This window comes from Gekko japonicus, unplaced genomic scaffold, assembly GCF_001447785.1.
Source record: "Gekko japonicus isolate JY-2015 unplaced genomic scaffold, Gekko_japonicus_V1.1 scaffold1799, whole genome shotgun sequence".
Taxonomy (NCBI): Eukaryota; Metazoa; Chordata; class Lepidosauria; order Squamata; family Gekkonidae; genus Gekko; species Gekko japonicus.
Window position 1 is genome coordinate 246,355 of NW_015162004.1, and position 11,398 is coordinate 257,752.

Genomic DNA, 11,398 nt, shown 5'->3' on the forward strand with positions numbered 1-11,398 from the left:
AAACAAAAAACATCATTCGCTAGTCCAAAATTCCCGGCCAGCAACCCACCACACATAACTGAGTTTGTACTACAGTTGTTGGCATCATCGGAGGAATGGAAATCCCAGCACTATCAATCACTGAACTGTGTTGAGCTTATTCAGAGCATATGGAGGATCATAACTCTTTTCAATAAATAGACTGTTACATAAATTCTTATATTTTATTACTACTCATCAGATCTCAGCAGGTCTGAATGAGGATGAAGTCAGGGACCATCGAAGAGCCAACAGGCTGCAATACAGAGATTCTCCCATACCTTTCGATCCATGACTCATTCAGAAGACGAGGTAGACACCGTTCCACCATCCGATCACCCCTACCCTGATCTTTCCTCTGCCCCATTCTGCATTTGCAGGTAGCAAGCAGGACTCCAGGTGTATCACATAGAAAGCCCAGGAAGTAGACATAAAATGACCAGAGGTTGGATCTTACGGATTTGGTCTGTTAATGGTAGCATCTTTCTCCAACACAAGATGCCTTCCCTCAACGCAAGACACACTCTTGTGCTGGAGGAAGATGCTACCATTAGTGGAACAAATCCATGGGCTCAAGAGCCCAGGTGGGCAGAAGAAACAATGACCAACTCAGCTTCTCACTCTAGAGAGGGTTCAGCTTTGACAACCCTACTTAACTTTTGATGCAAGTGTGGTAGAGCATAGGCTTGGCCAACAGGGGTTCCACATAAAATCCCTGGCACCTCTTGTTAAAAGGAGCTTAGGTAGCCAAACTCTGCTGGAGATCTCGGCAAGCCCCTGCCTGTTAGTAAGGTCACTACTGGCCTGACTAGAGAGATATTCTGACCAGGTGTGAAAGTCAGCTGGTGTGGACCAGCAGAGAGTAAAGGTAAGAAAGTGGCCAAAGCAGTACCTCCTGACTTCTGTTTTGAGCCCCGTAAGAGAGTCAGTGGTGGTCTCTGAAAGAAGACTACGATAGTATGATAATGATATTTGAGCGCCATGCTCAACCAGACAAGCCTAAGAGTGACATTTCTGCTCTTCTGGGCAAAAAGATCTCTTCACTGGGTGTTAATGGAACATTGTGTAGGGCTGTGTAGAGAGCCAGTTTGGTGTAGTGGTTACGCGCGTGGACTCTAATCTGGGAAAACCGGGTTTGATTCCCCGCTCCTCCACTTGCACCTGCTGATGTGACCTTGGGTCAGTCACACGCTCTGGCACAGCTGTTCCTGAAAGAGCAGTTTGTGTCAGAGTTCTCTTAGCCCCACCCACCTCACAGGGTGCCTGTTGTGGGGAGGGGAAGGGAAAGGAGTTTGTAAGCCGCTCTGAGACTCCAAGTGAAGGGCGGGGTATAAATCCAATCTCTTCTTCTTCTTCTTCTTGTTCTGTGAGGAGGTTTGGAGGGCTACAGATTAGGAAGGAGCAGGTTTTTATACCCCACTTTTCTCTACCCAAAGGAGCCTCAAAGCGACTTACAATAGCCTTTCCCTTCCTCTCCCCACAACAGGCACCTTGTGAGGTTGCTGAGAGTTCTGAGAGACCCGTGACTGGCCCAAGGTAACCCAGCAGGCTTCATGTGGAGGAAACCCAGTTTCTCCAGATTAGAGCCTGCCACTCTTAACCACTCCACCACGCTGGCTCTCAGAGTAGGAAGTAGTGTTCTGCCACTGATACAAAAAACCCTTGGGATCTTGCCCCTCATTCCATTCCCCCAAATTTCTGGTTCTCAAAATCATCCAGATTTTCTTGCCATTCCCTAAGACCGAGTAAAAGGTTCCAGAGCTAAGCCCTAAGAATAGCCAGTTGATTGGTGGCAGAGAGGTCGGGCCTGGGAACAGGGAACCCCCGCCTCCACCCTATATTCCACTGAGGTGCCCCCCTTCTCCAAATCCTACTTTCCCCTGGCTCTACCTCCAGATCTTCAGGAATTTCCCAACCTAGAGTCGGCAACACTAAGTGAATCTCAGACCCAATGGCTGATCAGATTACCTTCCAGGGCTCACCTTGAACAGGTCTATAGTTACAGCATCACTAGAACAGAACCAGAGATTAGAGGACTCAGACCTACCTGGCACATGGTCAGTCCCAGATGATACCACACTCAGAACATTGGTCAACGAGGCCCCGAATTCAGCTCCAACATCTTCAGCCCGGTCATAAGAGTAAGGGGCTGTGGAGGAGAGAGTGGAGATAACCCTTGTGGAACAAAATGGCAGAACTTGTGTTCCTGGAGAGGAGTGGAGTCTAGTGGGTTAGACCTGGGAGGAGGGGGGAAAGGAGCCAGGTTGTGTAAGGTGTGAAGTAAGACGAAACCTGGTGGCTTCTTTGGAAGTCAAATGAGCTTAGAGGTTTTCTGGAAAAGTAGTATTAAGATATTTTGAATAAATACAACTGAGCAGAACTGAGTGAAAGCCAGGACTCTGGGGATCTCTGGAAGATCAGTGGCATCCGTTTGTTTAAAGGCTGCATAACAACAGTAATACTTATCTCTCCTTATATATAATTCCATTTTCGAGTGGCAAAGTTCTATGTGTGCCAAAATCAGTTGGCTACCTGAATTGCCACTTAGAAGGCGCTGGCTGCATTGGCTACCTGGGTTGTGGAGTCCTGCCCACAGAAGCGGCGGCCAGCGTCTCCGGCTCAGTGTGGTCGGAGCCAACGGAAGGGACGGATGGGACTCTCCGCGGGGCTGGGGATGGCTGGGGCTTACTTCCGTCCAGCTCAGGTGCAGCGTCAGGGGTAGGGGGTGGGCCCTCGCTTTGGTTCTCTCCCACGGCCCCCTCCATCCCTTCTGCACCCCATACATGGAGTGAGGACCCAGCGAGCAGCAGCTGGATCCCCCCCTCATGCCACCGCCACCCCAGCTGCTCACCACTCCTCCCTGGCTCCAGCTGCTCAAGATGGCTCCACCTCACACGCCGGCTCCGTTGCCCACCACACGCTGTTTACAATGGCTGCGAGTCAGAGTGGGGAAGGGGGGGAGGATGGAAAAGCCGCGCAGCCAGAGTTGGGGCGGGGGGGGGGCTGCCAAGGTGGAGGAGAGGGTCGCCCATGGCAGCAGTGGTCTGGCCATGGCACTCAGGGGGGACAATAGGCAACTGCTGCAGGCCAGAGCACTCTCTAGAGTTTATTGCATTTCTTTCTGCAACGGGCCTTATTACTAGTATTTAATATTTCGCAATTACCAGCAATAGTTCAGCATTGCACATAGAGCATGTACAACATGCCCCCTGAAAGGTTTACAACCTGAAGGAAGCCCAATACATGAGTGAGGGAAATAAGTGAGGGAAACTGAAAAGAACAGATGACGTTTTGACTGTGTAGCATCTGCCATATGTAGCCCACTTCTCATACATAAGAAGGGCCCCACTGGATCAGACCAATGGTCCATCTAGTCTGGCACCCTGTCTCACACAGTGGCCAACCAGTTCCTCTGGAGGGTCACCAACAGGGCAGAGAGGCCCTCCTGGCTGTGGGATTCAGAGACTTAGTGCCTCTGAAAGTGGAGGTTCCCCTCAGTAACCATAGCTACTACCCATTGATAGACTTATCCTCCATGAATCTATCCAATTCCCTTTTAAAACCATTTATTCCTGTGGCCAGGCCATCACTATAGTCACAGGCAGTGAATTCCACATTTTAATCACTCTCTGGGTAAAGTAGTAATTGGTGCCCATTTGCTTCTTCCCAAAAGCAAAGAGCCAATACTGCCTTTCCCCCACCTCATTGGAACAGGAAGTGCTCCAGCAGAGCTCAGGAGACATCGCTTTTGCACCTACAGGAGTACCTGTTTAAAAACAGCTGCCTCCATGGTAGGAGAAGGCTTGCCTTTCTAGGGTTGCCTGGCAACCAGCAGGAGGGCTGTGGGCAGGGATATGGGAGAAGGGCGACGCTGGCTGTGGCATCACGTCACCTCTGGTCAAAAAGCGGAAGTGTCATATGTAGCTATAGGAATCGTAACTCTAGGAATTGCTGGAAACTCCATGGTTTTATCATAGAGTTTCTGGCCATTCCTAGAGACAGGACACTGCAGCTGGTTTTGTTTCCTTGTTTTTTTTTACTTCCCCCCCCCCCACCGCCACTCAGAGCAGCAGTGGGTGATGGAAGCAGGGGGCCAGACAGCAAGGGTGTCAACAGATTCTGAAACTAAAAATACAAACACAAAAAGGATAGAAAGGTCCGTGAAGACGGAGGAGAGAGATAGCCAGAATGCTTACCTCTACAGCTTGTCTCAGCTCCTGACCACTCCCCCTCTGGAGTGCAGACATGCTGGGATGACCCTACCAAGTCCAGCCCCTTCATACACTGGAATGAGATCCGATCGCCAAGACGATTACGCCCCCCACTGGAAAGTGCTCCTGGAGGGGTGGGGAGACTCCGGCAATGTCCCGCTGTAGATAGACAAAGGCAACACATGCACAAAATGGGGGGAGAAGCCATGATGATCTAGGGGGATGTGCATAAACATGGCGGCTTTAATAGTCTCACTCTTCCAGCCCCACCATGAAGCAACACCTTTGCAAAGCTCTCTAGCACTTTCCATTTGCCCGCCTATGGCAGGCAAACCACCACCCTCAGCCCCAGTTCTTGATCCTCAATGGGCACAATTTCCAAGCTGCTTTTATACCCGTTTAAGGATATTTTTCCCCCTGAGCAGGAAGAAGTAGCCTGGTGTGAGGTCTGGGAAGGGGGAATGGAATAAAGGTAAAGGTTCCCTTGCTCGAAAGCCAGTCAAATCAAACTCTAGGGTTGCGGTGCTCATCTCTGTTTCCAAGCCAAAGAGCCAGCACTGTCCGAAGACATTTCCGTGGTCATGTGGCCGGCATGACTAAACACCAAGGCGCACGGAACGCTGTTACCTTCCCACCAAAGTGGTACCTATTGATCTACTTGCAATTTCTTGCTTTCGAACTGCTAGGGTGGCAGGAGCTGGAACTAGAGACGGGAGCTCACTCCGTCATGCGGCACACTCGGGTCTTGAACTGCTGAACCACCGACCTTCCACAGCCTGCAGTTCAGCCCCCCCAGCTGGTCACCCCATAGAGTTACCAACCTTCAGGTGACACCTGGAGATCTCCCACTATTACAGTTTACCTCCAAATAGCCAGGATCAGTTCTCCCTGGAGAAAATGGTTACTTTGGAAGGTGAACTCTATGACATTATAACTTGCTGAAGTCCCTCCCCTCTCCAAACCTCCCCCTCCCCCGGCTCCAACCCCCAAATCTCCTGGTATTTTCCATCCCAGAGCTGGCAACCCTATCACCCCCCGACACCTACAGTGCCAGCAGCAATAACCAGTAAAAGGAAAACATAGCCTTCAAAATGATAAGACAGCTATGTATAATATGTAATCCTGCCCTTAAGGTGGCATTTTGTGAGCGCAAAACTAACACAGCTCATAGCATGTGCGCTAACAGTTCTCTCTTTCTCCTACAGAGGACAAATCTGTGCCAGGAAGCATCAAAGGATTCACCTCCATCATCGCAGACGGGAGAAGTTCCGTTCCAGCGGCCGTTGGGCAGGCAATGCCGTTGGGCTGAACCGTGGAGCTGGTAGCCGTCGAAACACTCAAAATTCAAGACACTGCCAACACGGTGTGCGCTTAGTCGTGGGCCGTAGAAGCCATTTTCAAAGGTCTGCTGAGGAGGACATCGCATGTCTACAAGGGAGAAAGTCAGGACTCAGAACAGCCGGCATGGCGCAGTGATTTGAGTGTCAGACTAGGGCCTGGGACAACTGGGTTTCAGTCTGTCATGAAAACTCGCTGGCTGATCCTGGGCCTGTCACAGTCTCTCAGCCGAACTTACCTCAAGGTGGTTGTTGTGAGAAGAAAGCTGAGGAGGGGAGATAGACCACTTTTTAAACCAGGATATAAATACAAGTATAACATGTGTCAAACAACATTCCAACATTCCAGTCACACTGCACAGCAAAAAACCCAAAAACAAAACAAAAAAACCCTCTTCCAAAATCTGGTCCCTCTCAAAAACAGTTGGCAACATTATATTTTTTTGCTATCGATCTGCAGCCAACTTGTGGCAATCCCACAGGATTTTAAAGAAAAGAAACGTTCAGAGATGGTTTGCCATTGCTTACCTCTGGTTCCGGTCACACGAGCGGGATATCGTGCCACTGAAGGGAAGCAAAGTAGAGCTGGAGCAAAAAGAACCGCGGGAGTGCGATCCGACGCGCCCCCGTGGCTCCGTGCTCCGGCAGGCGATCAGACGTAGTGCGGCAAAACGGACGTTGTGCGTTTGTGCGCATGCGTGGGACGGGGAACGGCGCTGGCTGCGACGGGCTACCAGCTTCCCTGATCAGACGCCTAGAGTTGCCGTGCATCATCTGGAAGGTAGTGCTCTTTGGGTAGTACCTTTTTAATGCGCGTTTACGGGCCAAAGGGGCGGATTGGGGACGGGTGTGTGATGATTCCCAGATGTTGTGGTGTGCTCATGCCCACTTGATGCGCCCCTGATCCATCCCTCTTACGTGGCAAATCCTCCCGTGTGACTAGTGTGACCGGAGCCTCTGTGTAGCAACTCTGGCCTTCTTTGGTGGTCTACCATCCAATCACCAACCAGCGTAATCGGAAACTGTTAATTTTACAAGATCTGATGAGATCAGGCTAGCTTGGGCTATCCAGATCAGGCATTATAATTATACTACGCTGTAATTATACGATAAATTACAAAGTGCCATTGAGCGTGAAAAGTCCCTCACATGGAGGATTTCGTATAACATCCCTGGAAAATAGGACAAAAAAATTGTCCCCCTTTTGTCATTGGGAAGGCTGAGGGTCTGAGACTAGGATCATTTAACACGTATTTTGATTGCTCCGGCAAGAATGACATTGTGAAGTATTTCCCCACAGCACTGTGATGCTTTCATGCACCTACTGGGTTTCCTCTACCTTTTCTGTACTCCTCCTCCGAACCTGCTTTTGTAGCAAAACAGGAATAGTGCGTGGGAAAGTCTGGGACCATTTTCCCTGCCCCAGTCCTCACTGTGGCTACCCTCCCCCCCACAAGATCAGGTTTTTAAAACGTTTTTTAAAAAATCAGTAGGTATCCACACACTGCCATAACCCAGAAGGCCCAGAGGCTAGCTTGATAATATCAGATCTCAGAAGCTAAGCAGGGTCAGCCCTGGTGAGTACTTGGATGGGTGACGACCAATGAAGTCCAGGGTCCCTATGCAGAGCGAGGCAATGGCAAACCAAAGCCAGTTTGTGGGTTGTGGTTAGGAGCGCGGACTCTAATCTGGGAGAACTGGGTTTGATTCCCCACTCCTCCACATGCAGCTGCTGGTGTGACCTTAAGTCAGTTACAAGTTCTTTCAGAGCTGTTCTCTCAAGGGCAGTTTCTCTCAGAGCTCTCTCAGCCTCACGTACCTCACAGGGTGTCTGTTGTGGGGAGGGGAAGGGAAAGGAGCCTGTAAGCCGCTCTGAGGCTCCTTTGGGTACTGAAGGATGGGGTATAAATCCAATCTCTTCTTTTTCTTCTTTCTGTCCATCTATTGCCTTGAATACCCCGTGAGGGTCAGGATAAGTCACCTGCAACTTGATGGCATTTTACACACATGTACGTCAACATACTGATATAAGCCACTGGCCAAGCAGTGGTTACATTGTACCACACACAGGGAGAATGCACTGTTGGGAAAATCACATGTAGCGTTCTCTCCCAATATACATGCTCTCCCCGTATGCACAATTGTTGCGATTCCAGCACATGTGACCATAACAATGGACAAGGGACAGTGAAATGGATACATGAGCTCCCTTGCAACTAGTTAAATCCACTAGCCTTCCAGCAAACTCTAAGGTAACCAGCAATCTTCATATACCTCGGCATGATGCTTGGGTCACAAGTCTGCCGGAGGGGGAACGCATGGGAGACCAGTTCCCATCTGCCTGGCACATCCGGCTTCGCGCTGGGTATGGATAAGAGCCATCGGGGCAGGAATAGGTGAGGATGCTACCTTGGCGATACCCATCTGAGAGCAACATGGTGCCACCTTGGATAGACACCTGCGTTGAGCATGTCTGAGCTGAGTCTAGTGGAGATTCTTGCGTCGTAACACCTGTAGCACATGGGGAAAAGAGAGTCATCAGGTGAGGTTATTAAAAAAAAAATAGGATTTGTCTTTTCCTCACTGTTCAGTTTCAGCCAGATCCCAGCTGTGGTGCAGCCATAAAGAGAGTGCCTCAGAGAATATGCAGAGTTCCCCACTGGGAACGGCGAGAAAAGCAAGTGGGGATGGGGCCCCTCCCACACACAGAAACTAAAAAGCAATCGAACAAGGGGGGAGCGGAAGCAAAAGCACTGAAATCTGTTTTAAGAAACTTACCAGAGCGCGGATAAGCATATGGGTGAATTTCAGAGACTTTAATAAGTTTTTATAAAAGTAAACAATCCATTAAAATGGCGTGGAAAAAAGTGGAGAGAGACAAACAAGGAAAAGTGAAACCACGGGGGAGCATGAGCCCACGACCGGAAGAGACCACTGAGTTCTCTAAACTTTTGGTGGACTCTTTGCGCCATCTACTGGATCAGATGACTAACATCAATCAGCAGCTGACAACTCTAAACCAGAACTTTGCAGCTCAGCAGCTCCAACTGTCTGAAACTACAAAAAAGACAGAGCAAACAGCTGAGAAAGGCGTCATTTTCAAACTCCAGGATAAAAAAGAAAAAATTGACTCTGTTTCCAAAGCGTGTGACTGCAACTGGGAGAGCCAGCTGAGGATGCTAAAGAAGATGACAGAAAATCTAGTGGTGAATTGGACTCTGTGTCTTCCGACGAGGACTCTGCTTCAGAAAAGGGGGCGGCTGCCCCTAAACGAGAATACCAATTGAGGATTAGAAAAGATAAAACAAAGTGAAGGCTGAAGAACTCTGAATGGTGCCTTAAAGCATTTGTTATAAATTATGCTCTTGGGGTGGTCTTTAAACAGTTAAAAATGGTTAAAAAGATAAACAATTTAGCTTAATCGACTATGTTCAATGTAATACTAGCATTTTAGACTAACATTTATATGAGCTGATGTAATGATCTCCTATTCTTGGGGTTTTGGTTATTAGTAGTTTTCTTTACTTTCTCTTTAGATGTAGATGTTCCCTCCCTATTTTTTCATTGTAGTTTGTAGTTTATAGAAAATGCAATAAAAAATCCCCTCCGGGGGCATAAAAAAAAGAAAGAAAAGAAAAGAAGACCTGTTCATGAGAGAACCCCTCTCCAAGGGAAACAGCTAAATTTGAGTCCATTAGCATCTTAGAGACCAACAAGATTTTCAGGGCATAAGCTGGTGAGAACGACCTAACTGTTGGTAGATAGACAAAAGAACAATTAACCTAAAATCAGATCTCATCAAGGGAAGAAAGAGATAAAAGTGACACAATAAGCAGATGCAGTTACAGGCAGTACTGGAATACTGCTTTATTTTGCAATTATATGCTAACATAACTCCCCATCATGGAAGACTTCTCATAAAGAAACCACAGAATGTACCTAGGGTCCAGGGGTCCCCAACTCTTTTGAGCCTGCGGGCACATTTGGAATTCTGACACGGCTTGGCGGGCGCACCAACAAAGTGGCTGCCGCTGGAGGTGGAGCCAGCCACACAATGATTGCCACAGCTTTATTTCAATAGCACAGTGCAGATCGTTGTGCTGGGGTGGCAATTGCTGCCAAAGCAACATTTTTTTAAAACGTCAGCATAGCTAATACAATCTCCAATGGTCAATCAGAAGCCTGGCTAGGCAAAAGTCCTACCTGGCAATGCCCAGTCCCTAAAAACTAGGGTTGCCAGCCTCCAGGTGGGGCCTGGAGATCGCTCACTTTTACAGCTGATCTCCAGCTGACAGAGATCAGCTCCCCTGGAGAAAATGGCTGCTTTGAAGGGTGGACTCTATGGCATTGTGCCATGCTAAGGCCCCTCCCCAAACCACACCCTCTTCTGGATCCACCCCCAAAGTCTCCAGGTATTTTCCAACCCAGAGCTGGCAACCCTACTAAAAACATTTGGCGGGCACCAGAAAAGGCGTCAGCAGGCACCGTGGGCATCATGTTGGGGAACCCTGATACAGCCTTTTATCCCTCCTGCGTATAACCCTTCTTCCTCTATCCCAATATATGGCTATATCTGCCAGCTAAAACACTTCATGCATCTGATGCAGTTGGCTCGATTCCATGCAGTTTCATTTCACAATTAATCTGATAGCCTGTAAAAACCACAAGTATTTCTTTTCTTGTTTGCTGTGACAGATTAACTCAGCTACCCCTCCTGCAGAAGAACGACTGAAATTTTTTAAAGGAATGGGGAAGAGAAAGGAACCAAAAAACATAGTATGGAGTCAACATCCAGGAACTCCGGACCTTGGTCTCAGCTTTGTAATATTTTGGATAGTCCTAGGATCAAGGTATTGCATTGCCGTTTGGGGAATTTTTCCATGGATCAGCAGGCGTACCTACAATCTCAGAGTATAGATAAGGCGGAAAGGACATCAGGAAAAAAGTGCAGCTGAAGAAATAAAAAAAGGAGGAGGAATTACTCTTAAAGGAGACAGAAGTGCAAAGAGCTGGAGGGGGAAATAACCCGGACAGTCCAGGACCGTTTCTGGCCCCACTCCGGCTGTCCCTTGGATACAACCCATACCCTCCCCTGCCCGGCCGCCGCCGAGGTTTGACTACCTGCCCAAAGGATGAAGGTACAGAGGCAGAGGAGCATGGTATGGCCTCCAGTTCCAACCGGCACCCGCTTGCGTTTCCTGCAGCTGCAAAGTGGGAATCTCCAACCCAAACTTCCCAGCTACTGAGCGGAGGCCAGTCAGCGGCAGGATCCTCCTTCAAAGCTGGAAAGAGAAAGGATGCGGGGGGGGGGGGGGAGGGGGGTTGCGCAAGAGCCCCTGAAAGCCTGCTGCTCTCTGCCAAGCATCTCACAAAAGAGTTGGTTGTTGTTGTTGCCTGTTTTCGTTCTGCCCCAGCTTCTGTGCAGTGAAAGCAGGGGTCTCCTCAGTGCTCGCCTCGCTGGCTGTCATCCCTCAGAAGACCCAGGAAAAGACTGCAAAATGATCTGCTCTAGTTTTTTTTTTTTAATGATCTTATTTGATAGTGTCATAACCTCGCACTGAGCTGGCTCTGAACACCGACTCAGAAGCCTTTCAGAGGCCGGGTTCCCAACCCCCAGGCGGTAGCTGGAGGCCTCCCGCTGTCACGACTGATCTCCAGGCAACAGAGATCAGTTCCTCTGAAGAAAATGGCTGCTTCGGAGGGTGGACTCTTGGGTATTCTGCCCCACTGAAGTCCCTCCCCTCCCCAAATCCCCCACACTCCTCAGGCCCCACCCCCCAAAATCTCCAGGTATTTCCCAACATGGAGCTGGAAACCCTACTTAGAGGAGGA

The 11,398-nt window shown here is 49.1% G+C and overlaps 1 protein-coding gene across 1 annotated transcript in view; it reads right to left on the reverse strand.

Annotated features, from left to right (window-relative positions):
- The window catches only part of LOC107105482 (complement C2-like), a 48,413-nt gene extending 37,669 nt beyond the window's left edge, over positions 1-10,744 (reverse strand). The window contains exons 1-5 of the mRNA XM_015405459.1: positions 10,688-10,744; positions 7,841-8,077; positions 5,472-5,657; positions 4,215-4,388; positions 2,066-2,167 (exon numbers count right to left, since the gene is read on the reverse strand). Of these exons, the coding sequence (XP_015260945.1) occupies positions 2,066-2,167; positions 4,215-4,388; positions 5,472-5,657; positions 7,841-8,077; positions 10,688-10,724 (736 nt within the window). The 5' untranslated portion in view covers positions 10,725-10,744. The remainder of the gene's footprint in view (positions 1-2,065; positions 2,168-4,214; positions 4,389-5,471; positions 5,658-7,840; positions 8,078-10,687) is intronic.
- Between the last annotated feature and the right edge of the window lie 654 nt (positions 10,745-11,398).